General features: G+C 50.3%; 2 protein-coding genes across 3 annotated transcripts; both read right to left on the bottom strand.

Moving 5' to 3' along the window:
• Nucleotides 1-102: 102 nt before the first annotated feature.
• On the bottom strand, nt 103-2143 carry BGLAP (bone gamma-carboxyglutamate protein). Its single transcript, XM_005898722.2, has 4 exons — nt 1053-2143; nt 761-799; nt 491-560; nt 103-336 (listed from the first exon to the last, which is right to left on the bottom strand). The coding sequence occupies exons 1-4, from the start codon at nt 1114-1116 to the stop codon at nt 207-209; spliced, it is 303 nt and encodes a 100-aa protein (XP_005898784.2). The 5' UTR covers nt 1117-2143; the 3' UTR covers nt 103-206.
• A 579-nt stretch (nt 2144-2722) lies between these two features.
• PMF1 (polyamine modulated factor 1) lies at nt 2723-24597 on the bottom strand. Of its 2 annotated transcripts, none has more exons than XM_070367348.1 (5): nt 24390-24597; nt 7806-7911; nt 6624-6724; nt 4967-5101; nt 2723-3228 (listed from the first exon to the last, which is right to left on the bottom strand). In XM_070367348.1, the coding sequence occupies exons 1-5, from the start codon at nt 24548-24550 to the stop codon at nt 3189-3191; spliced, it is 543 nt and encodes a 180-aa protein (XP_070223449.1). In that variant the 5' UTR covers nt 24551-24597; the 3' UTR covers nt 2723-3188. The 2 variants fall into 2 exon arrangements, with proteins under 2 accessions (XP_070223449.1, XP_070223448.1); XM_070367347.1 differs by having other exon boundaries at nt 4967-5162; nt 24390-24584.
• Between the last annotated feature and the right edge of the window lie 66 nt (nt 24598-24663).

Below are 24663 nucleotides of genomic sequence, written 5' to 3'. Positions count from 1 at the left end.
TCTGGGACTGAAAAAGGGAAAACCTCTGGCTCCACTCGCCATCGTCCCAACGCCTCCTCCTCACACTCCACAGATGGACAAAGAATCACAGCCCCAGTTCCTCTTCTGGAGTTTATTCTAGAGCAGCGGGGATGACGGGGAGGGGAGGGGTCCTGGAGAGAAGCCAGAGCTGGGGGCTGCCAGCCAGGTGCGCAGGGCTGCAAGCTCTAGACTGGGCCGTAGAAGCGCCGATAGGCCTCCTGGAAGCCGATGTGGTCAGCTAGCTCGTCACAGTCAGGGTTGAGCTCACACACCTCCCTCTTGGGCTCCAGCGGATCTGGGTAGGGGGCTGGGGCTCTGAGAACCCACCACACCGGGCATCAGCCTCCATGCAAAGTGCCCGCCCCTCCTCCCACGGGACCTGGGGCTCCAGGGTGCCCCCACAGCAGCCGCTCCTCCCAGCCCATCCTGCAGATGCAGGGCCTTGGCCCAGCACCACCCCTCCTCTCACCCCAGCCCGTGATCCAGGTAGCGCCTGAGTCTCTTCACCACCTCGCTGCCTTCCTGCTTGGACATGAAGGCTGTGGAGCACAGGGGCAGGGGTCAGGTGGCTCCCAGTTTGGGTGGATAAGATGAGGAGCAGGCTGGCCTTCCTGAGAGCCAGATGGGAGGGAGCAGGAGGGGAGAACGGGACTGAGAGGACTGGGGTAAGAGCGGGTGCTGGGAGTGGGCAGCACCCTCGGAGATATGGGGCATAGCCCCCGTCCAGCCCACTTCATACCTGCGCCTTTGCCCAACTCTGCATCACCAGGCTTTGCATCTGCAAGGAAAAGGAGCCCAGTTCACCCCTGCTCATCCCTAGAGCCCTCCCCACCCTCCCCTGCCTCTGGCAGCTTGCTCTTCCCTCCTCTTCCTCCACAAGCAGAGAAGGGGGCAAATGGATTAAGACTACAGAAAGCTAGTTAGACTGTCACAGGGACTGCCCGTGGAAGGGGTGAGGAGAGCGTGAGTCCATGGCACTTACTCTCCCAGCTCCCATGGGCTGGATCTGGGGCAGGGGTTGGGGCACTCACCTGCCCGGCCAGCGAGGCAGAGTGTGGCCAGGGCCAGCAGGGCGAGGAACATGGGGGTTCTCATGGTGTGTCTGTCAGCGGCTGCGTGGACTTGGCCAGTCTGCTTCTCCCGGCCTCCAGCGCCGTTTTATACTCTCTGGGCTGTGCCCCAGAGGCAGGGGTGCGGGCGGGTCATGGGGGGAGTCTGCCAGGGCTGTTTGGGGCTCATCTGCCTCAGCTCTGTCGGCCAAACCCCAAAGGAGGTTGTGGTTGGAGCTGTGGCTCCCTGGGCAGGCCCCCAGAGTGATGGAGGAGGGTTCGCCTCAATCCAAGACTGCCAGCCTCCAGAGAGGGTCCCCAGCTCCTCTCCGCGGGGTCGCCCCAGGTCCCCCAGCCCCTACTCTCCCTCTGAGCCCCAGCCTCAGTTTGAGCCATCAGTGGGGCAGGCTGGGAGGGGAGGACGGGGAGCCTAGAGAGGAAGGGAGGCCGGGGGTCTAAAATAGAACCGTGCGGAGTTGGGCTGCAGCCTCTCAGACTGTGATTTCCACCACTGGCCCCGTGGGCAGGAGCCAAACCCCAGGGAGGGCGGGCCTGCTGGCAGATGCCCTCATTCGCCCCGAGGAGCCCTGTCCTAGAGAGGCCTCGACAGCAGGGGCGGCTCGGCTCTGTGCAGGCCCTGGGCATCAGGACACGGGAAGGGGTTGGGGCAGCACGGGGCCAAGAGCCAAAAGCCAACACGGGTGGGGCCGGGCCTGAGGTTAAGGACAGCCCTTTGGTCTGCCGCCGGCCAGGTGGGCCCTAAGCTGAAGACCTCCTGCCCCGTGCCCCTCACAGGCAGGGACGCAGGGTCTGCGTGGGGCAGGAAGATGGAGAGCACCCCTGGGCTCCTGACCACCCCATCCTCTTCCTGCCCTCACAGCCTCCTCAGTGCCAACCCTGGGGACCTGTCCTCCAAGGGACAGAATATCCAGCTAGAAAACCCGAGAGCTGCTTCTGCCTCAGCTCAGGCTGGAGAAGAGGGGTATGCTCACCCACCCCCGCTCACCGGGTGGAGGCCTGGCAGACACAGCACTGCCCGCCCACCCCCACCTGCGGCTGGGTGTTTGGATACCTCCAGGAGAGAGGAGCCACTGGGCTCAACGTAGGGGGTGGCGTCTGAAGAGGGGCCACCCTGACATCTCCCCAGTGTCCCTGGTGCTCCCAGACAGACCAGCCAGGCCTCTGTCCACAGTGAGGATGACGCTCTCACCCATACCCCTCTCACCCTCCAGTCTGGAGGAGGCACCCACCCCACCTTTGGCCAAGTCTCTCCTGATGCCCTGTGGCCCTGGCTGGGGAAGAGGGGGCATGACGAGCCAGAGGACAAAGTCCCAGCCTTCTGGAGGGCCCACCACAGAGCCTCTCTCAGAAGCAACCCAAGGGAAAGAGAACGGTGGGCTGGCTTGGACAGAGTGACACTCCGCGGAGGCTTGTCCTGGCCTCAGGGAACCCAAGGGTCCTGGTTTTGGTGACAAGGGGCTTACCAGCCCTTCTGCACATGATGGTCAAATACAGCCCCCACCCGCCCTCCCCAAGACCTCTTGCAGCCCTGCAACCAAGACCTCGATGGGAGCCAGGGCTCTGGTCCAGGGCGGAATCTTGGCCTTGGAGAGTCCGGGGAGAGGCCCAGGCGGAAGCAGCACCCTCACAGATTACAGTGTAGTGGAGGAGGTTTATTTGCGGATGTGGGGAGAGCATGGCAAGGGTCCCTGGGGCTGGCCAGCAAGGGGGCAATCAGGAGACTGGAGACAGATTCCCTGAGCCAGGTCCGAGGGCGGGCTCAGGAACTGGCGGTGTGTGTCAGGGGGGTAGGGTGGCGGGTTGGCCAAACCTATACGAGAGGAAGCATGGGGCCTGCCTCCCACGGCAGGAGCTGGCCAAGAGTCCTCAAGTTAGGAGAAAACAGGGAGGAATCTGAACGTCGTGTGTGTTTCTGACCCCAAGGAGCCCCAAAGTACAACAGCAATGGAGAGACCTCCTTCTCCAGCAGATTCCATCACTGCTGAGGGACTGTTCTCACATGCAGTTCACTCAGGCCCAGCATCCTGGACCACAGGCCCTTGACCTTGACTGCCCTCTGCTCCTGGGTCTGGCCCTCTCCTCCTCACTCAGGCTCCTTTAGTACGGCCAACAGCTCCTTCTGTTCTCTGTGTAGAGCCTGACATCAATGAGAGAGAACAGACAGATTGGGAGATGAGAAAACCCAAACCCCTTTCCTCCACTGTCCTTGACTCCAGGCCTGAGTTTCTACCAGGATGATATGGAAGGTGTCTGTAACTCATGTCATGGGCCCAGCAGAGCATGTTAGGAAATCCACTCCACTCAGGTGTTTATGGCAGGTTGGGTGGCAGGCTTGGGGCTCCACCTAGGCTGGGCCTCCACAGAGAAGAGCTGACCTTCAGAAAGGTCCCTAAAGTGTCCCCCTGACCCTCTGACCTAGTGGAGATTGCTAGCAGAGACGCTTTCTTAAATGGACTTTCAGCTGGGCTAATGGTTTAGTTGCTAAGCTGTATCCAACTCTTTTCGACCCCATGGATGGTAGCCTGCCAGGCTTTTCTGTCCATAGGGATCTCCAGGCAAGACTACAGGAGTGGGTTGCTATTTCCTTCTCCAGGGGATCTGCCCAACCCAGGGATCAAACCCATATCTCCTGCTCTGCAGGCGAAGCTTTACCACTGAGCCACTGGGGAAGCCCTTCAGCTGGACTAGACATGGAAATTGTGGTAGAAGGGGCTCTTTGGGCTCACACAGGACGCAGCGCTGAGCACACCTGACCCACTTCAGACAATGGCTAGGATCTGCACCTGTCGGGGAGAGGTATGGCTCTAAGAGCAGGGTGCGTCCTTCGTCTTAGAACAGAAGCACCAAATGTCACAGCTGGCAGGGCTCTGGGGATCACTGTTTGGCCACTTTGGAAGCCAGAGCCCAGTCAGGGAAGTGACCTTTGGCCTCACAGTGATGGAGTGGCAATGTCAGAGCAGCCTGAGGACCCAGCAAGGCAGCCCTAAGAGCACCCGAGACACAACTCTGAGCCATGGAACCCGCCCCAGGAGACAGGACCAGGCTGAGGGCCTCGGCTACCCGTCCTGGGCCCTGCCATGCAGACCTGGGCCACTACACAACACGATGCTGCACGACAGTACACCCCCAGGGCCGGAGGCTGAGGAGTGAAGACAAGAGGAAGCAGAGCAGGACACAGCCTTTCTCTCGCCGCCGCCTCTCTGAGGCCTCGGCGCCTTGCTGAGGCTGGGGCACAGCCTTCAGGTTCCCCTGACTGGTCTTGGGAGGAGACCAGGGAACCCAAGAGTCATGGATCTGGGGACCTATCCTGCTCAGGATCAGGAGGGTTTGCCCCAGGAAGGGAGCTGTCAAGTGGCCACAATAGACACCAGCTGGACATCTGAATGGTGGACAGAACCCACCAGCGGTTGGGTTCAAGCCCCACTAGAAGCCCTCTTTGGGAATCGTGCTTTGAGCAGCAAGGAAACCCCCCTCATCACTCTGTAGCCACACTTGCCAAGGAAACCCCCCTCATCACTCTGTAGCCACACTTGCCGTCTGTGTCACCCAGCCTGTCACCCCTTCCCTCTGTTTACCAACCTGGCCCCAAGTGACTGGGCCACTTTCAGAGTAGAGTTTACCCTCAAGGACATGCTTTTTTTACAGGGAGGCTATGTTGTAGGTATGCTGACACTCTAGAAGTTGTTCTGAAGCACACATTTTAAAGGTACCGGGCAGTGGTCACGTGGAGTTGAGCCGCCATGGCTATGGAGTGTTGACCCTGACTGCGACAGGCAGAAGCCGCCCCTGGGCACGCCACTTGCTCTCTCTGGGCCCATTTTCTCCTCAGCTGCCACAGGGGACGGCGGGCCTGAGGGCCGGGCTGGGGCGCTCACCTGCCAGGCCTGCTGCCGGGCCTGAGCCTGCAGCTGCAGCTCCTCCAGCTGCCTGCGCCCAGCCAGGACGGCGTCCGCCAGCTGCCTGTTCTCGGCCTCCTGCCTCTGCACACGACGCTGCAGGGCATCCCGCTGCTGCAGCAAGTAGGGCGCCATGGCGCTGCGCAGGTCCTTCTCCGGGATCCCACTGGGGCGCCTGCAGGGGGCGCAGGGGTGGGGACAGGGAAGAGGAGGTGGTGGGGTGAGGCCTCTCCTCCAAGCCCAGGTGGCACGCCCACCTTCCGCTGAGCTGAGCTGGCTCTCGAGGCCTCTCCTGTGGTCCCTCACTCCCAAACCCAATCGCATGGCTCCTGCTCCTGAAGGGAACGCAGACCCCTGTCCCTCAGCTTCCGCTCCCAGGAACCCACCTCTCCCCTTTTCACCAGTCTGCACCCTAGCCTTCCTCCTTTCATCCACATACGCTCTCCCCAGCTCTACCCCTCCAGGGCTGGAGGCAGCTTTCCTCTGTGCTTGTGACCATGTGACCATGCGCCTTGCTGGGGCGTCCCCGCTGTCAGACTGTAAGCTGGAGAGATGGGCACAGGGTGGTGGCCCGAGAGCAGGCCCAGACCCCCAGAGGCCATGGCTGGCTAACGTGGGAAGATAAGGAAAGACAGATCTGAGAAGGCAAGATTACAGGGGGTTCTGAGTGCCCAGAGTGAGGAGATGGGTCCGTTCTGATGGGCAGGGGCATAGAAGCCACTGTAGGTTCTTTAAAAATCCTTTGTCAGTTATAAAAGGTAATTCTCTTCAGTTATAAAGAACATAAAGCATTAAACTGAAAAGCACAAAAAAGGTTTTCCCTCCTCCTGACCTAGGCGTCTGCTCAGGCAGGGAGTGGGGGCAGGAGCTCCGGCCACTGTGATTTCGGTGGCCTCAGCTCTGCACTCCCGTCCCCAGGGCCCCCGCTCTGTCCTGCCCAGGACAGCCAGGCAGCGGGTCTGCCCCCGGAACGACAGCTCCCGGACAGCAGGTCTTTCCTGTCTTAGTCACTGGCGAACCCCTGGCATGAAGAACAGTTCTGGGCGTAGAGTAAGTGCTCCTAAAATATTTGTTGAATGAACAAATGAATAAAAACCAGATGCTTGGGCCAGACTAAACGACCTAAGAGTCCAAACGTCTCTATTCCACCTCATCCCACTCCCTCTGTCTACCCTCTCTCCCACAGGCCACGTGGGTCCTGAAACGAGCTGCCTGGGAAGATTTCTCTCATCCCAGGCACCTCAGCCCCCAGGATGACACACGTTTGCCCCCAGCTCTCCCTCCCCAGAGGGGCTACGCATTTGTCTCTCTGTGCCGGGGCACTGTTCGGTGTTGGCCCTCTCCACCTGTCCCTGTCACAGGGTCCTCTCAAGGGCCGTGAGCCCACAGTCTCATGAACGTGGTTCCACCAGAAAAGCTCCCTCAAAATGCTGAAATGCTGGGACTTCCTGGGTGGGCCAGTGGAGGCCCGGGTTCCATCCCGGGTCACAAAAGTAGATCGATCCCACATGCCGCGCAACTAAGACCCAGCACAGCCAAATAAAAAAAAATTTTTTTTTTTTCTAAGATGCTGAAATGCTGCCTCTTTCCCTATGAGCCTGCCTGTGGCCAGGGGAGCAGGCAACGCCCTTCTCACCAGGCTGGCTCCTTGCGGTCTTTGCTTTCTTCCACAATCGCGTCCAATGCAATCAGGACAGCTTCCAGGTTTCCCTCAGCTTTGATTTCAGAGATTTCCTCCTGGAGGGAAAACAGGAAGGAGCTATAATGATACTAGACAATTCCATATGCTGAACTACTAACGGCACTTAGTAAAATTCTGGCTGATTTAAATTCTGTCTTCATACAAGCAGTCCAACTTTCCTACACGTGACTTTTATAAGTAAGGAAGTACAACACAGAAAACACTTAAAAGAGTCTGCATGGGCTTCCCTGGTGGTCCGGTGGTTAAGAATCCGCCTGACAATGCAGGGGACGCCGGTTCAGTCCGTGGTCCAGGAAGATCCCACGTGCCACAGGGCAACTAAGCCTGTGTGCTACAAGTATCGAGCCTGTACTTTGGAGCCCATGAGCTGCAACCTCGAAGCCTGTGTGCCACAGAGCCCGCGCTCTGCCACAAGAGAAGCCACTGCAGCGAGAAGCCCGAGCATCGCAGCTAGAGAGTAGCTCCCACTCCCCACAACTGGAGAAAGCCCACAATCAGCAACAAAGATCCAGCACAGTTAAAAAAAAAATTTTTTTTTAAAGAGCCTGCAGCAATACGCCCCTCCTGCCCATCATCTCTGAAGGCTGCAGCCCCTGCAGTTACCCCCACGCCCGAGCGCCCCCAGCTGACAGCACACACACATTCTGATGCTTAACGAGGCCCATCCTGGAGCGTGCCAGCATGGAACTGAGACTCCCCAGGGAGAGTTAAAGGCACCCTGTCCTTTCCTGTGCCCCCTCCAGCATGCAGTTCCTGTGAATTCAACCATTTGCTAAACGCCTCCTCTGCCAGGCTTTGCAGCAGGTGCTGGAGAAACACAGGGAAAAAAAAAAAAAAAACACAGGGAAGCAGAACCAGGCCTGCCCTCGCTGAGCTCCCAAGGTCAGGTGGGACAGCAACTATAACCACCATTACAGCACAGGACAGGAGGCACTGGAGACACCCACATCATTTGGAGGGAAGGGAAGGCGGCCACTGCAGCCCCTGGGCACAGGGGATAGTCCTGGGGACTGAGGGCAGATGGAGGCTGAGGGCAGGGTCCCTGCCTTCAGGGGGCTGACGACCTGGAAGACAGGACCCGAACCGAGAGTGCCTGCGGGCATTCTTGCCACTCACCTGGATAGAAGTCTGCAACTGAGTTACAAACTTGTCATAGATGCGCTGGGTCATCTCAGGCTGCAACTGGTAGAAGCGCTTGTAACAGTCAGTGAACCTCTGGAAGCTGGTGGGAGGGGAGAAGGCGCAGGTTGGGGATTCAGAGTCATCAGCTGGCGCCTGGACAGCCCTGCCCCTCATCACAGGGCTCAAGGCCTCGTCTCTATGACTGGCTAATGGCAGTGGGGGCAGAGTCTCATCTGCAGCTCTGGTCACTGAGGATGGCTCAGCCCCTCCAGTCTTCCCACTCCCTCTCAGCAGAGCCCCGGCTGAGTTCAGGTGTCTCCCTCTGAAGGGTGGGTCACAATCGGGCCAGCCACAGTACTTAAACTCGACCTTACCAAGCACCAAATCACCAGGAGGGCTGATGAAGACTCAGACCACTGCCCCCGCCCCCATTCTGAACAAGCTCCCAGGCGATGCTGATGCTGCTGGCCTGTGCCCCTCACTTTGAGAATCTCTGGTCCTTCCAGTGCCCTTGCAGGGCTGCATTAGGACAGGGTATGTGGCCGCTGGGAGAGGTTTCCTTACTCCTAAAAAGAGCCACACAGGAAGAACTGATGCCCATTCTGTGGGACTTAACTATACCCAGGTGATGCTCCAGCCCCCAGCAACCACAGAGGCAGAGCAGGAAGAGGGAAAGAACCGGGTCTCAGATCATCAAGCTGCTGGAAACATCAAGCTGGAGCCATCCTACCTCGGGGCTTCTTGTTAGTGAGGTAATGGATTTCTCTTATTGTTTGTGGCATTTAAAATCAGGGCTCTGTCACTGGCAGCTGACACACTCCTTGTAGCTGCAAAGGTCAAAGGGTGCCCAGTATACTCCCGATGGCTGGCTCCTCTTGGGCAAAGGAACTGAAATAACAAACGAACTCTCATGGCTGTTTCCTCTCCCCGCTCCACCAGCCTCTCTGCCTCTCTCTCAGGCCCTTCCCATCCACAAGTGTTCACTTAGCATCTGCTATGTGCTGGGTGCTCTGGGTCAGCGAGGCTGGCACGGCCCTCCTGGTGCTTCCAGTGGAGGAAGAGATGGCAGGAAGTACAGAAACTCACAGGCGAACGTGGGGATGATTACTAGTGGAGAGTGCTTGGAGGGAAAAGGGCTGGGAGTTAGGGGCTCAGAGAGTGCACCGTGGGGATCACCTTTAAGTGTGGGGGTGGTCAGTGAAGGCCTCTCTGATGAAGGAATGTCAAGGGACCTGCAAAGAGTGGCTGAGGAGGTGTCCGGAAACACACCCTGAGGCTTCACTGTGGGCTCAGATATTCCTCAGCCGTCTGGGCCAGTAGGGGCTCTGGACAAACAGGACGTTGGGTACCTGGAGCCCAATGCACAGGCCCCACTGCAGCCAGGGCGTCACTGCTGGGTCCTCCCTTTCTCATGGCTCTCTGGGCCTCCTGGCCCCGTTCCTGCCACCAAAACAGAGTCCTCTGAAACGGACGCAGAGAGTGGCGCAGTGGTGTGCTGCGGCCAGCTCACAGTGGTTGCAAGAGATAACCGTTAAATTTCCAGGAAATCTGTGAGGCAGTTGTTAAGCACAGTAATTACTGAAAATTAAATTAGGTAAGACTATAACGAATCACACTAAAAACAAAGGTACTGGGGCTTTCCTGGCGGTCCAGTGGCTAAAACTCCGCGCTCCCAATGCAGGGGGGCCAGGTTTGGTTCCTGGTCAGGGAACCAGACCCTGCATGCTGCAACTAGGATCCGGCACAGCCAAATACATGCGTAAGTATTTTCTAAGAAAACCCACAAGGTACTACCTGCTCAAAACACATGATGTCCAAGTCATTCTACACACTTTACTCTGCTCCGGAGGCCGACCCCATCCATGGTCTCCATCTGTGGAAACACTGCTGCCCGCCCCTCCTCTACTGTATGCAGAGATGCTACGCTGCTAGGCTTATTTACACCCGGGAAGCTGGCAGACACCGTGAGCCAGGGCTTCATTTCTGGAGGGCTGGCTGTACACACCTACCAGCGTACCTCTGGCTACGGGCGACCGTCTCCCATCCTCTTGAGGGTACATATTTGCTATCCGTGCACTTTGGGGGAAAAACTAAGGTACCAAATACAAAGACGACAGACGTCCTTTCACCCTCGAGAGCCCCAGACATCCTGTTGTTTTGCCGCGGGCCCCACGAGCCACGCAGTCTGCGGCTACACAGAGGAATATGGAGGGACACACGATGCCTGAAAAAGCGCGGCTGGAATGGAAACCGGGTAATTGTGGCCTGAAATGGGTCTGGCTCAGAAATGGGAGATCCTGTTCCTCCTCCCAGCCCTCTCAGCCCAGGCTGGCAGCAGACAGGGCCCAGGGCAGGATAATTCTGCTCACCAGTGCCGCTGGTCAACTCTTCTGGTATCCCCTTCCTGGTCTGCGAGATCAGTGAAAGTGACGGACCCAGAAACACACACACTGATACAAACACACAACACGGGAAACGTGCTCCAAGGATGTGGAGAGAGAGCAGTCAGGCTGGAAGTGGGGAGGAAAGTGGTTTCTTTTCTTTTAGTTTCACTGAGATGCAATTGACATATGGCACCCTGTAAGTTTAAAGGGTACAGCATAATGACTTATATATACTGGTAAATGATTACCACGGTAAGTAAACATACACCATCTCAGAAACAAAAAGGACTTCCCTGGTGGATCAGATGATAAAGAATCCACCTGCAGTGCGGGAGACCTGGCTTCAGTCCCTGGGGTGGGAAGATCCCATGGAGGACGGTATGGCAAGCCACTCCAGTATTCTTGCCTGGAGCATCCCCATAGACAGAGGAGCCTGATGGGCTACATACAGTCCATGGGGTCATAAAGAGTCGGACGTGACGGAGCGACTAAGCATACACAGAGAAACAAAAAAAGAACAAACAATTGGATTTTCCTTGTTATGAGAACTTGCAGAGTCTGCTTTTTAAACAGCTTCCACACACACCACACAGCAGTGATAACTGCAGTCACCAAGTTCTGTGGCATTCCTAATGCTGATTTGTCTTATGATTGGTAGCTTGTATCTTCAGACCACCTTCATGCAATTCCTTCTCCCCTCAGCCCCCAGGGATTCCTTTCTTGAGAGCCAGTGTAGACTTGGGAATACTGTGAATGCTCTTGTAAATTTCCTGAAAAAACGCACTCACAGAGAAATGATGCATTTTAGAAAACATTCATGGCCACTACCGCCAAGTGTCACCTTTTATCTTCTCACGTAAATTCTAGTATCTCTGTGGACAGGGATGCCATCCACAATGGCGCTGGGATGTCCAGGGTACCCAGACAGTGTTAGAATCACAGCAGCACGCAAGACAAGCTGCAGACCAGGTGAGTGCGACTGCGCTGAGGCCCGGGCTGCCCGGCCTCAGGCGTGCTCCATTCCCAGCCACCTCCCCTACCCCGGACCCTAGGGTACCAAGGCTTGGGCTGCTTGATCAGAGGCGCCCTCTCCACAGAGCGTCTCCATCGGCCTCTCTGCCAAGTCCTCCTGTGCCCTGTGCTGGAATGGTCTTCTGGCCTTGGCCTCCTGAGGGTACACAGGGGCCCTCCAGCTGTCTCTGCCGGGCGAGTGCACCAGCTCTAAGGCCTGCCTGTCCTTTTGCCTGGGTTCACATCCTGCCTCTGCCACTCATCAGCTGAGTGACCCTGGACAACTTCTCTACCTTTATAAGCATCGCTCTCTATCTCCATCAAACAGAGATAGTAACTACCCATAAGTCACAAAATTACTGTGAGGATTAAATGAGGTTACATATGTAAGCACTTAGTACAGCGTACAGGGAAATGCTCCACGTTAGCTACAATTGTTATTACAATTTTCAAAGCAACAGTCCTCACCACCCCTGAAAAATGTAGAACACAGCCAGTAACTGCATTTCCCAGGGCTGGGAAGTCTGAAGAAGGCAGGTTAGTAAAGCATCTTGATTGCAACTGCATGTGCAGGAAGAACCCCCTGACCCCACTGCAAAGAAAAGGCTACACTGTGGTCCCCAAAAAACGGCCACATTTTTCACCAATGAAAGTATTTTCTTATTGGAGTATAACTGCTTTACAATGTTGTAACTTCCTGCTGTATAAGAAGTGAATCAGCTGTATGTACGCATATATCTGCTCCCTCAGACGTTCCAGCCAGGCCCCACCCCGCCACTCTAGGGCCTCACAGACCACCACGCTGAGCTCCCTGTATCACACTGCGAGTTCCCACTAACTCCCTGTTTTACACATGGCAGTGTATTTATATCAAACCCCGCCTCCCAATTCATGCCGCCCTCTCCTTCCCCCGCTGCGCCCACAGTCCGCTCTCTATGTCTGTCTCTGCTCCTGCCTTGGAACTCGGTTTATCTGCACCATTTTTCTGGATTCCTCATACACACTGGCTATATATATAAAACACATATATCGTTAATATACGATATTTGTTTTTCTCTTTCTGACTTACTTCGTTCTGTATAACAGATTCTAGGTCCATCGATACCTCTCCAAATGACCCAATTTCGTTTCTTTCTGTGACTGAGCCGTATTCCATTGTATTCATGTACCACGTCTTCTTTATTCATTTCTCTGTCAATAGACCCTTAGGTTGCTTCCATGTCCTGGCTGTTGTAAATAGTGCTGCAAGTAACTTTTAAAAACTGCACTTACTGAATTTCAAAACAGAGATGACTATACATTCACTGATTTTAACCTGTTTTTTCCTCTTATTATGCAATATCTGAGTCACCATCACTGTTTTTGAACTCACCAAAAAAGCATGTCATTCACAGCACTAAAAATTAATCGCAGGACTTCCCTGGTGGTCCAGTGGTTAAGATTCCACATCTTTCTGTTGGGGGCCTGGGTTCTATCCCTGGTCAGGGAACTAGATCCTGCATGCTGCAATTAAAAAGATCCTGCATGCAGCAACTAAGACTCAGTGCTTCCAAATATAAAACAAAACAAAACCAAACAACCTCACTGTAAACTGAGTTTTCACATATGTTTAACTTAAAATATTTAAGGTCAAAATCAAGCTCTAGTGGCTAGTCAATCTGTCAGTTTACATACGCAGATAAATTGTGCAGGAATGGAAAGACAGAGGCATAGACAAGTAAACATGTGTACTGCTGCTGCTGCTGCTGCTGCTGCTAAGTCACTTCAGTCGTGTCCGACTCTGTGCGACCCCAGAGACGGCAGCCCACCAGGCTCCCCCGTCCCTGGGATTCTCCAGGCAAGAACACTGCAGTGGGTTGCCATTTCCTTCTCCAATGCATGCACGTGAAAAGTGAAAGTGAAGCCGCTCAGTCGTGTCCGACTCTTAGCGACCCCATGGACTGCATGCAGCCTTCCAGCCTCCTCCGTCCATGGGCTTTTCCAGGCAAGAGTACTGGAGTGGGTGCCACTGCCTTCTCATGTGTACTAGTGCTAAAGAAACCCGGTGTGCCCTCCTCCACGGTAACCAGCTTGTTGCCTGCCTGCCCGCCTGTTCCACAGACTGTCCACCAGAGGGCGGGTGAGAACTGGCGTTTTCGTTCAATAAAGGCATGGAGGGTGAAGACAGAGCAATACAAATATACAGAAGCTGGGGAGCACTGTGACAGAAACCCATGCTCTCCACCTGCCACCCGCCACCTGTACAGCCGCCCTGTTTTATTAAGAAATGTTTCTCTAAAATGAAAAAAAAAAGAAAGAAAGAAAAGAGAAGAAAGAAATATTTCGCTGCTTGGTCTTTCCCCCTTCCCCCTTTTCAGCCTCAGGACTGAGAAAGGAAGGGGGGCAATAAAAACCAGAAGTGTTCCCTGATGAAAACAAGAGGTCAGTCAGCCGCATGCAAATCCAGCTAGAACATTTGCTCACACCATACATAAAAATACACTCAAAATGGCTTAAAGACTTAGATATAAGACCTAACACCAAAAAATTCCTAATAAAGAACATAGGCGAAACATTCTCTGACACAAATCATACCAATGTTTTCTTAGGTCAGTCTCCAAAGGCAACAGAAATAAAAGCAAAAATAAACAAATGGAACCTAATCCAACTTACAAGATTTCACACGGCAAAGGAAATCAGAAACGAAATGAAAAGACAACCTACGAAGTGGGAGAAAATATTTGCAATGATGTGACCAACCACAGGGTTCCCTAGAGGAAGAAACGTCCAAGAGCAGCAGGAGTCTTTGAGGGAAGGACAGAAGGCCCGGCAGCAGCGTGAAGATTAGAGTGCACGCACGCCTGGGGTGCAGATGCCGTGACGAGAAACACGCACGGGGTGCCGCCTGAGCCAGGCACTCTACGTGAAGCAACTCACTTAGTCCTCATGGTAACTGAGGAAGGGTCTACTCTCGCCGTGCCCATTTTTCAGATGCAGACGCTGAGGCAGAGAGGAGCCTGCCCAAGGTCACAGAGCTGGGACATGGTGGAGCCGTCAGCTCTGGGTCAGGCGTCCTTGGCCGCCACACAGTCTGCAGGCTGGTGGGTCAGACACACACAGTCTACAGCGTATCATGATAGGAAGAGCTGGAGGAGGGGGCTTTGGGCAGGGCTGGGGCAAGATCAGATCTGTATGTTAGAAACCCCTCTGGCTGCTGGGAGGGGGACTAAGGAGGCACAGCTGAGGTGGCGGCCGACACAGTGGGGACAGGGTGAGGTGGGTGATCTGGAAACACAAGAAGAGCAGACAATCAGCACGACGGGCTGAAGCCACACACAGCAGTCTGTGAGTCACACCCACACTTCAGAAACTAGCCGCTGCCAACAGCACGCGTCATCTGCACATTCAAAGAGTGCAAGATATTTCTGAAGCACTTACTTAATCAGAATATTTTAAATATCAAACCACTCTTTTTCCTGTGAAGAACTGTTTCCTATGAACACCAACAGTCTCTGCCATTCGTTTAAAACTCAACCAGTTCACGTACACATGCGATTAGCTCTCCTTCCTTGGTCCCTGTCAGACACAGGCTTCAAGTCAGTTTCTACACATCACCCTCTGTAGCACGTGTTGGGAAGGAACGGCACCCGGACAGGCACTGGGCCAGTCTGGCACCTCAGACTCAAGAACCATCAGTCACCGCTCACTCCCTCAGTGCCCCTGGGACGAACACCGCACGTGGCACCACTGCCGGGGGCCGTGGGGACCTGTGGCAGACTGGGCGTGCCCTCAATGGTGCCAACTTCTACCGGGGCCCCACCAACACCAACTCTAAGCAACTGTCTCTCTTGGCGGGTCCTGATTTATAACAAAACACAGCAAACCTCATCTACTTGCTTTAGCTAAACAGGAAAACAGCTGTTTCTCAAGGTCCAGGAGGCTGTATGGACAAAATGAACCCTTCATTTTCAGAAGATAAGGGAGAGGTCGCATATGGTAAGCTCCAACGGGGCCACATTTCTATGTCCTGAAGCCTACGAGAGGACAGATTTGGACGTCTCTGCCTCAGCTGATCCAGTGAAAGGAAGACACCCTAACTGAAGACAGGGGTGTGGGTCTGTGAGGTCTGACAGCCCAGTGAGGCCAATAATCTCCCAGTCACTCTGGAGTGTATCATATAATTTGCCCCTCTGGTCAAGCTAACATGGATGGAAAAACATGAGTTGTAGAGGAATTCAATCTGCAGTTTGAAATATCCCTTTGGATAACTGACATGTGAATAGACCAGCTTTTACTCTGTAGAGATTCCTGTCCTCTGTATAAATTCTTGGTCTTTGGGATTGAGGACTTTTAATGACTTGGGAGAGGGTCAAGCATTTGGATACATCTTAAAAGGCTGTATTCATACATGACATTTGTTGAGCCCTTTCTAGGTGGAAGCCAGCCGTAAGTTCCTACTTAACTGAGAGAGGGGAAGGGCGTTCTAGCAATGAGAAAAAGCAAGTGGAAAGAGCGGGTGGCAAGGGTGGGGGACAGTAGCAGCTCTCAACGCCTAAGAATTCATGTGCATGTGTTTGCACACCAAGTGTGCCTTGCTGCACACCCACAGCCCTGACCACAGCTGGAGAGATGGGAAGGGCCAAGGGGTGAATGGCCTTTACACTAAGCTAAGGAGCTGAGCAGTCCTGAGCCAACTGAACATTATAAGCAGAAGGACATGCTCAAATCTGAGCCATAGACTGGAGGGAGGGAGCAAGATTGAGGATGGAGGGCCATTTTGGAAGCTGGTGCAATAATTCTATGAGAGACAGTGAGGGCCTGGACTGAAGCATTTGCATGACGATGGAGAGGAGATTGAGGAGAGAGGCTGAAACCAACAGGGCGTGGTGGCTGACTGGAAGCAAGGGGTCAATGAGGAATCCCAAATCTCTGGCCTAGAGAATGAGTAGATGGTGGTATTTTCAACCAATTTGGGGACCACAGAGGGAAGAGAAATCCTGTTTTGCTGAACGTGATGGTTCTGTGGGATACCAAGTAGAGATTTCTAGTAGTAGACTGTTAAAGATAGAGGCCTGAAGCTCGGGAGAAAGATGTGGCTTGAGAATCCTCACTTATTCCAAAGCTATTTACTGAATGTTTACTATGTGCCAGGCACCATAATAAGCAATGAGCAGAGAGTGATGAATAAGACAGATAAGATCCTGTCCTCAAGGATCTTACGTTTCATGTGGGGAAGACAGACCACAAACAAACAACAGAACAACATACTATGGTAAGTCTTTACAAAGGAATGAAATAAGGTGTTGTGATAAAGAATAACCAGGGGAGAAAGGTGGCTTTAGAGAAGATCAAGAAAACCATTTCTGGCAGAGCAAACATCAAGTGCAAACAGCCTGAGGCAGGAAAGCTCTTGACACTCTAGGGAATGAGAAGGTTAGGATGACCAAGTATAGCTGCAGAGGGGAACAAGAGGCAGGCAGGGGCTAGAACACGCGGGGCCTTGAAAGCCACAGTAAGGAGCGATGAACAGCCACTGAAGGGCTTTCAGCACAGCAAGATACCAAATGGGCTATGATCTGCACACGTGCCGGTGAAGCAGGAGAAGGGCAATGCTCGCACATTTAAGGGACAAGTGGACGAAGAAGAGCCCGAGAAGGAGCAGCCAGTGCAGTAAAGGACAGAGAATGGTGTTGGAAGCCAAGGGAGAAATTTCAAGGACAGACAAGTGGTTAATAGTGTCAAATGCTACAAGGAGAGCAAGTACATTAAAGATGAAAAAAAAATCCAAAGTATTTAACAACAAAGAGTTATTATTGACCTTGAAAGGAAGGTTTTAGGAGAATGGTGTCAAACTCCCCTAAGCAGAGGGAAAAAACTGGAGATGGAGAACTAGAAGCTGGGAATGCAGAGACCCAAGGTCACAGCCTGGGATGTGAAGGGAAGGACACTGACGGGGAGGGAGCTAGGAGGATGCAAGACCAGGCATCCCAGCCAAGTTTACAGGTGTCTGAACCCCTGCCTGGTGTCTCTATTCTCTCTGTGGACCAGGTGTTGAGGCCGTTTTCAGTGAGCGTGTAGAGGTAGCAGGGGAAGGGCCTGGGGGACAGGGTAAACATTTTAAATATTAATACTTCTGTGGAGAAGGGGAAGAGAGCTGACTGGAGACATGAGGATAATGGGCTCGCTGAGCGCCCAGATGAATCCCAAGAACATGGCTGTGTGGAAGCACCATTTTCCACCATGGGTGAGACTCTACAGCTGCTCAGAGGTTGAGTGCAGGGGCAGAGGAGTGCAGGCAGGACCCTGAAGGTGGGTTTCGCAGCTGGTGGGGTAGGAGGATGAGGGGGCAAAGGAGCTGAGATACACAAGTGTGGCTGCCTTGCATCTCCAACTGAACCTATCCAAACAGAGGTCTTGATCTCCAACCCCGGACTCATTTCTCTCCCCCAACTCACGGGGGAGTGTTTCTTCCTCATCTCAGTAGATGGTAAAGCTGCACTCAACCACCATCAGGAAGAGGCAGCATCCTCCTGGAGGTCCCCTCCCCCTCACCTTCCCTTCCAATCCAATCCGATTCTCTCTCTGATCAGCTCATATCCACCCACCCCTCTCATCTACACCACCTCTTATCTGGACCGTTTCAGCCCCTACCATGCAGTTAGCATCCCAGGCACAGGACCGTGACCTGACAAGTAGGGCAGACAAGATGATTTAGACTTAAAAATAATGGGAACGGCTTCAAAAATAAAAGCTCAACACTGACCTAATAAGTGTCATCTTAGAGTAATAAAAAATATAACACATCACCTAGTCAACTACAATTTTAATATGACTAGATAAAAATTATATTTAATATGGGATACAGATACTTCTCCCCATGACATAACCTGATTTTTAAACTTACCGTTATAACATGATCATTTTTTCCATAAGTCAGTATTATTCAAAATGGAATTTTAAATAACTCCATAATCATGTGGCATAGGAGATCTTAGTTCCCCGACCAGAGATCAAACCTGCACACCCTGGGCAGTGGAAGCATGGTGTCTTAACCACTGGACTGCCCTCAACAGGATTTTACTAGATAGTTATTATACCTACGTAACCACCATCCTTCAAATGTTGAACATTTTTGGTGGTTTTCAACTGTTTTCTACTGAACATGCTGCATAGATATTTTTTGTACTTTTTATGACGTAAATTTTTTGACAATTTTATTTTGAAATAGTAATAGATTAGAGGAAGCTGCAAAGAAATGTGCTCTCCCCAATGTTAACATCTTACACACCATAGTACAATATCAAAACCAAGAAGCTGACACTGGTACAATCCACAGAACTCATTCAGATTTCAACAGTTATACATACATTTGTTTCTATTTGTGTATCTTTACCACATGTGTAACCTTGCATAACCACCACCTCAGTCAAGACACTCAATGCTTTTTAAATATATCTGTCATGATATGGGTTGAGGTCGCAAAAAGAAAAAAAAAAAAATCAGAGTCTAGAAGCCTAGAAAGACCTTAAGGTAATCCTACCAACAATCCATTAATATCCTGCACAGCAGTCAGAGTACCTTTAAAAGATCAATCACTGTATCAGAGCATTACAAATAAATAGATTTTTAAGCCCGTGGAGAGCCATCTCCTAAATACACACACACACACACACACAAAAGGATCAGTCATGCCTTAAAAACATCAATGACTTTCCATTTCTCTTAGAATAAACTCCCTTGCATCCAACAAAAAATAATAACCCCTATATATAATGTAACAAAGACAGACAACGGGAAAAAAGAGATATAAACAGTTGTGATGAGATTTTTTCTTTTTTTAACTTTTTAATGTATTTAAAAATTTATTTATTTTTTAACTGAAGGATAATTGCTTTACAGAATTTTGTTGTTTTGTGATGAGAGATTTTTAAAATAAAATGAATGGCTCAATCAAGACCATTTTTAAAATGAGTATATTCTCTCTCTACACACACGCGTGCGCGCATGCCTTTGGCCACATCTTGGGGCCTGTGGGATCTTAGCTCCCAGACCAGGAATCAAAGAACCTATGCCCCGGGCAGTGGAAGTGGAGTCCTAACCACGAGACCACCAGGGAATAACTAAAATACTTTAATAGGAAAATTTAGAAGCTCAAACTAATAAATAAAATAAAATTCTATACCCAGGAAACACAAACTGTATACTCTTTTCAAGTATACATGGAATATTCACAAAAATTGCCCGTAGACTTAGCCATAAAGAGTCAAAATGTCAAAAATTCCCACAAAATCAGCATCACACAAACTGTTATTTCACCACAAGATGATAAAATTGGAAATTACAACAAAAGGATAACTCTTTAAGAATTACATGTCTGGGAGCCAAATAACATACTACTAAATAATCACTGGGTTACAGAGGAAATGATAAGGAAAATTACAAAGTACATAAAATTAAATGACAATGTCTATATGTAAAAAAATGAAATTGGATCTCTTTCTCATACCATACAAAAACTACCTCAAAATGGGTCAAAGACCAAAATGTCAGAGCTAAAACTATAAAAGTCATAGAAGAAAATATACATATAAATCTTTATGACCTTGAATTACACAATGGTTTCTTCAGTTCAGTTCAGTTTAGTTGCTCAGTCGTGTCCAACTCTTTGTGACCCCATGAACCGCAGCATGCCAGGCCTCCCTGTCCATCACAACTCCTGGAGTCTACCCAAACCCATGTCCATGAGTTGGTGATGCCATCCAGCCATCTCATCCTCTGTCGTCCCCTTCTCCTCCTGCCCTCAATCCCTCCCAGCACCAGAGTCTTTTCCAATGAGTCAACTCTTCACATGAGGTGGCCAAAGTATTGGAGTTTCAGCTTCAGCATCAGTCCTTCCAATGAACACCCAGGACTGATCTCCTTTAGGATAGACTGGTTGGACCTCCTTGCAGTCCAAGGGACTCTCAAGAATCCTCTCCAACACCACAGTTCAAAAGCATCAATTCTTTGGTGCTCAGCTTTCTTTATAGTCCAACTCTCACATTCATACATGACCATTGGAAAAACCAGAGCCTTGACTAGACAGACCTTTGTTGACAAAGTAATGTCTCTGCTTTTTAACATGCCGTCTAGGTTGGTCGTAACTTTCCTTCCAAGGAGTAAGTGTCTTTTAATTTCATGGCTGCAGTCACCATCTGCAGTGATTTTGGAGCCCAAAAAAATAAAGTCAGCCACTGTTTCCACTGTTTCCCCATCTATTTCCCATGAAGTGATGGGACCGGATGCCATAATCTTAGTTTTCTGAATGTTGAGCTTTAAGCCAACTTTTTCACTCTCCTCTCTCACTTTCATCAAGAGGCTCTTTAGTTCTTCACTTTCTGCCATAAGGGTGGTGTCATCTGCATATCTGAGGTTATTGATATTTCTCCCGGCAATCTTGATTCCAGCTTGTGCTTCCTCTAGCCCAGCGTTTCTCATGGTGTACTCTGGATATAAGTTAAATAAACAGGGCGACAGTATACAGCCTTGACGTACTCCTTTCCCAATTTGGAACCAGTCTATTGTTCCATGTCCAGTTCTAACTGTTGCTTCCAAGAGCTTATAAACATTGATCTAACTAAATCCAACTATATATTTTAAATACATCATATTCAAGATTTATTCCAAGAATGCAAAGACAGTTTAACTTTCCTAAAATCTACCAATGTAGATCATAACATTAACAAACTGAAGAAAAATGACAAGATCTTCCTAACTGAGGAAGAAAACATCTGATAAAGTTCAACACCTAATCATGATCTTCTTAATAATTCTCAGAAAACTAGAATGAGACAGGGACTTCCTTAATTTGCCAAAAATATGTACCAAAAACTGCAGAACCCATATGCACTGGCACAAAGACAGGCAAATAGATCAGTGAAACAGGAGAGAGACCCAGGGGCACTAAATGCAGAGGGACTTGCCATATGATAAAAGATGAATGAACTGCTTAGTTGGCAATGACTGGGAACACTAAAAAAAAAAGTAAGAGTAACTGAAACTACCATTTTACACCTGTGATCAGACAGATCACAGACTGAAAGAGTAAAATGATAAAACAGCCAATAGAAGAAAACACTGCATATCATCTTTGTGATCTAGGTGTGGGTACAGCCTCTATAAGCAAGATATCATAAGCACAGGCCATAAGATTAAACACAGGAAAATTGAGGGTTTTAAAATACAAATTGATTAGGTGATACCTAACAATTTATTAGGACTGTTCGAGGGATGTGGACTTAGTGCAAAGGCTGAGTAGAGTCATGAGTATCCACATAGCTTGGGAGAAGGCCCCCCTGGGATGACTACATTTCTCTTTCTGCCTCATCTTCCTGGGGTAAAGTGTAAATGATTAAAATCTGCAATTTTAATTTAACTAAGGATTTCTGTTACTCAAAGGACATGATAGACAAAGCTAACATCTCACAGAGATTGCTATTTCCTCTTCAGTCTAAAACTGACAAAATGATTGATATCTAGACCATACTGCGAACTCCAGCAAATCAACAAGATAAAAAACCCAATTCTAAAAAAGTACAAAAAAAAATTACAGGAAATAAGTAGGCAGTTCACAGAAAAGGAAGTCAAATGACTAATGAGGTATACAAGGAATTGCCCACAGCTTATGAGGAATTAGAAATGTGCAAATTAAAATAATAATGAAATACCCTTTTCACACCTTCAGAATGGCAAACAGAATGGTGGATTTGGACCAGCTTTTCCGGAAAGCGCTCTGACAAAACATAGGTAGGTGTAAACCCTTGGATCCAGGGATTTCAGTCCACTGTACACCTCAAAGAAATTCTAGCACTAGTCTGTGAGGGGAGGCACCCTGGCATAATCTGTGGAGGAGGGAGTTGGAAGCAATCAAGAGTTCATGATTGGGAATGGGCAAGTGCTGGACGTGTATCATGAAATGATAAACAGCACTGAGAAGCTATGAACCACATGCATTTACAGTATACGGTTATATCTTAAAATCAAAAATCTGTTGATTGAAAAAGACATGAGCACGATTATGATTCATGTAAATGTAAAACCTATACAAATTTACCGACAAAACAACACACTTTACAAAGGCACAAACTTACTCAAATGTCAGGTCCTTGCACTTACACTAACCCAGACCTATCCCTATTGCTCTCTATTCCTTTTTGCTGATTTATTTTTCTTTATGGCACAAGAAAGTCTATTCCAGGAGAGCAGGGACCTTCCTATCTTCATCACTGCGGTATTTCCAGTTCCTAACACAGAGCCTGAGACACTAGAGACATCCAGTAAATATCTGCACATGAATACATAAAAAAAATGGAGGACACACAGCGAGTGGAGAACAGGGCCTATGGGGAGGGGAGAGGAGGGCAAGAATGAGCAAGAGAAAGCCAATTAATCGATCAGTAATAGAGCCTGCCTGGACATACAATGATGGCGTGTCATGAATGGTCCATAAACATGATTATAAATTATTTACCAAATGTATTACTATGGAAACTGTGCCCTGCTGGATAAGCCGATCACCTGCCTGTCCAGCCTCCTCTTATTGTACTCTCATTTTGCTACTTCTTAGAATCCCCTGACCATTTCAAGGCCTTTGCACAAGCTGTTCCTCCTTCCCACAAGCTTTTCCTCTAGTTCTTCAGAAGGCTGGTTCCCTCTCATTCTTCAAGTTTCAGATCAACGTCACTTTCTCAGACTGGAATCCCTATCTTATCTAGTGTCTTCCTTTCCCCTAATTTGCCTCTTCATTAGCTTACCAAGCTCTGTGATAATTTTGCTTACTTCATGTCTCTACATATTGAAGGCAAGCTCCAAGACAGGGGCCTTGTCTACTTTATTGTATCCCCAGCACTTGACACAGTGTTTGGCACAGGCACTTAAATATTTGCTAAGTGAATCAATGAGTGATGAAATGGATCCTAAGGTCTTGGTGGGAAACAAAGTCCTAAAACTAGGAAGGAAATCAGAAGATGAGAGTCTTGACGAGGTCAAAGAACAGAGGTAGTAGGGACATAGAGGGTGGATGGAGAATAGGCTGTGGTCAAACCCCTGAAGGTCCTGTTAACAGTGTTTCAGTACTAATGTTCTGGGTATGCGACCATGGACAAAACTCGTCCTTTAAAGTGTCCAATACTGTCGTGACCGGCTGGGACCTGGGTCCCTTTGCTGCAATGCTTGCACCTGGGCAAAAGTCTCCTCAAACAGCAGAATACAAAGAAACTATAAGGAACTAAAACTAACCACATACAGGCACAGTTAATGGCAAGTTATGAATAAGATACAAAAAGACCAAAAATTCCAACCGTTACTTCTGAGCTGTTGGAAGTAAAAGCTGGGTACTGCACATGATCCCGGCACACAGCACCACTGAAGGGGTAGGCAGAACACTTAAGCCTCCTCTCCAAGCTGGACCAATGGATCCACCCCTGTCCTCTCCGCATTTAAGGGACCAGCTGCCTCTCCCACAGGAAAACCAGCAAGGACTCCTACAACTTTTTTTCAAGCCCTCCTGCTGCACCACAGGTCTCAATAAAGGCTTGCCTGAATTTCTCCTCTTACCAAGCTCTATTGTTTGAAGTGTTCAATAACCCACGTCAGTAACATTGTTACAATACTGTTCAGACAGTAGACCGGAAGCGTTTCTTTCTATTGTAAGACATTCAGTCCTCACACCCACCCAGTGAAGAACGTATTACTATTTTCATAATAAATTCTATGATTCTAATGCTTTCTACGTGGCCGGCACTGTTCTAAAACCCTTACGACTATTTACTCATTTAAATCTCGGAAAGAAACTATGAGAAAGGTACTATTGTTGCTGTTTTATTCACGCTGAACAGAAGCACAGAGCAGTTAAATCTTTTTCATTTTAAGTTGGGCCATGATTTGAACCCTAAATCTAATTCGAAAGCCTGTAACGTTCCTTCCAACCACCTATAATCAACACCAGGTTTACTGGAGAAAGGAGTAGCTAGAAGTTAGGTCTGCTCCACAGTACCTGTGTTAGCAAAAAACCAGTGACCCGCCCCCAACCCCCAAACATCCACGTGACTCAGCTCTTTGCCCCCACCCACCCATCACGGGCCGTCCTGATCTCGCGAGGTTTAGATTCCAGTGGGACAACAATCTACAACGAGATTTACACTCGGCCTCACTTCCTCTACCTTACCTCCCGGCAGCGACCAACTTCTGGAGGAAAGTGTCCACCATGGTGTCGAAAAGCTTCACCCTCGAAATGATAGTGCCGGGGCGCGCAGGTTCCTGAGACAATTCCTCGGGCCCTTTTTCTTCACAGCCGCTGCCTACGTTGACGCTGCTCGCTTCAGCCATGTTGAAATAGAACCGCCAAAACCGACTGACCCGGCCGCCCCGCCCACCGAAGCCTCCGATTGGCCGCTCCCGACCGTTGGGCGCCTCCGATTGGAAGCAGCAAATGTCTATCA

The sequence above is a fragment of the Bos mutus genome, chromosome 3 (assembly GCF_027580195.1).
Source record: "Bos mutus isolate GX-2022 chromosome 3, NWIPB_WYAK_1.1, whole genome shotgun sequence".
In the NCBI taxonomy this organism is placed as follows: domain Eukaryota; kingdom Metazoa; phylum Chordata; class Mammalia; order Artiodactyla; family Bovidae; genus Bos; species Bos mutus.
The sequence above is the reverse complement of the archived record's forward strand: the minus strand, read 5'-3'. Positions and strand labels throughout refer to the sequence as shown.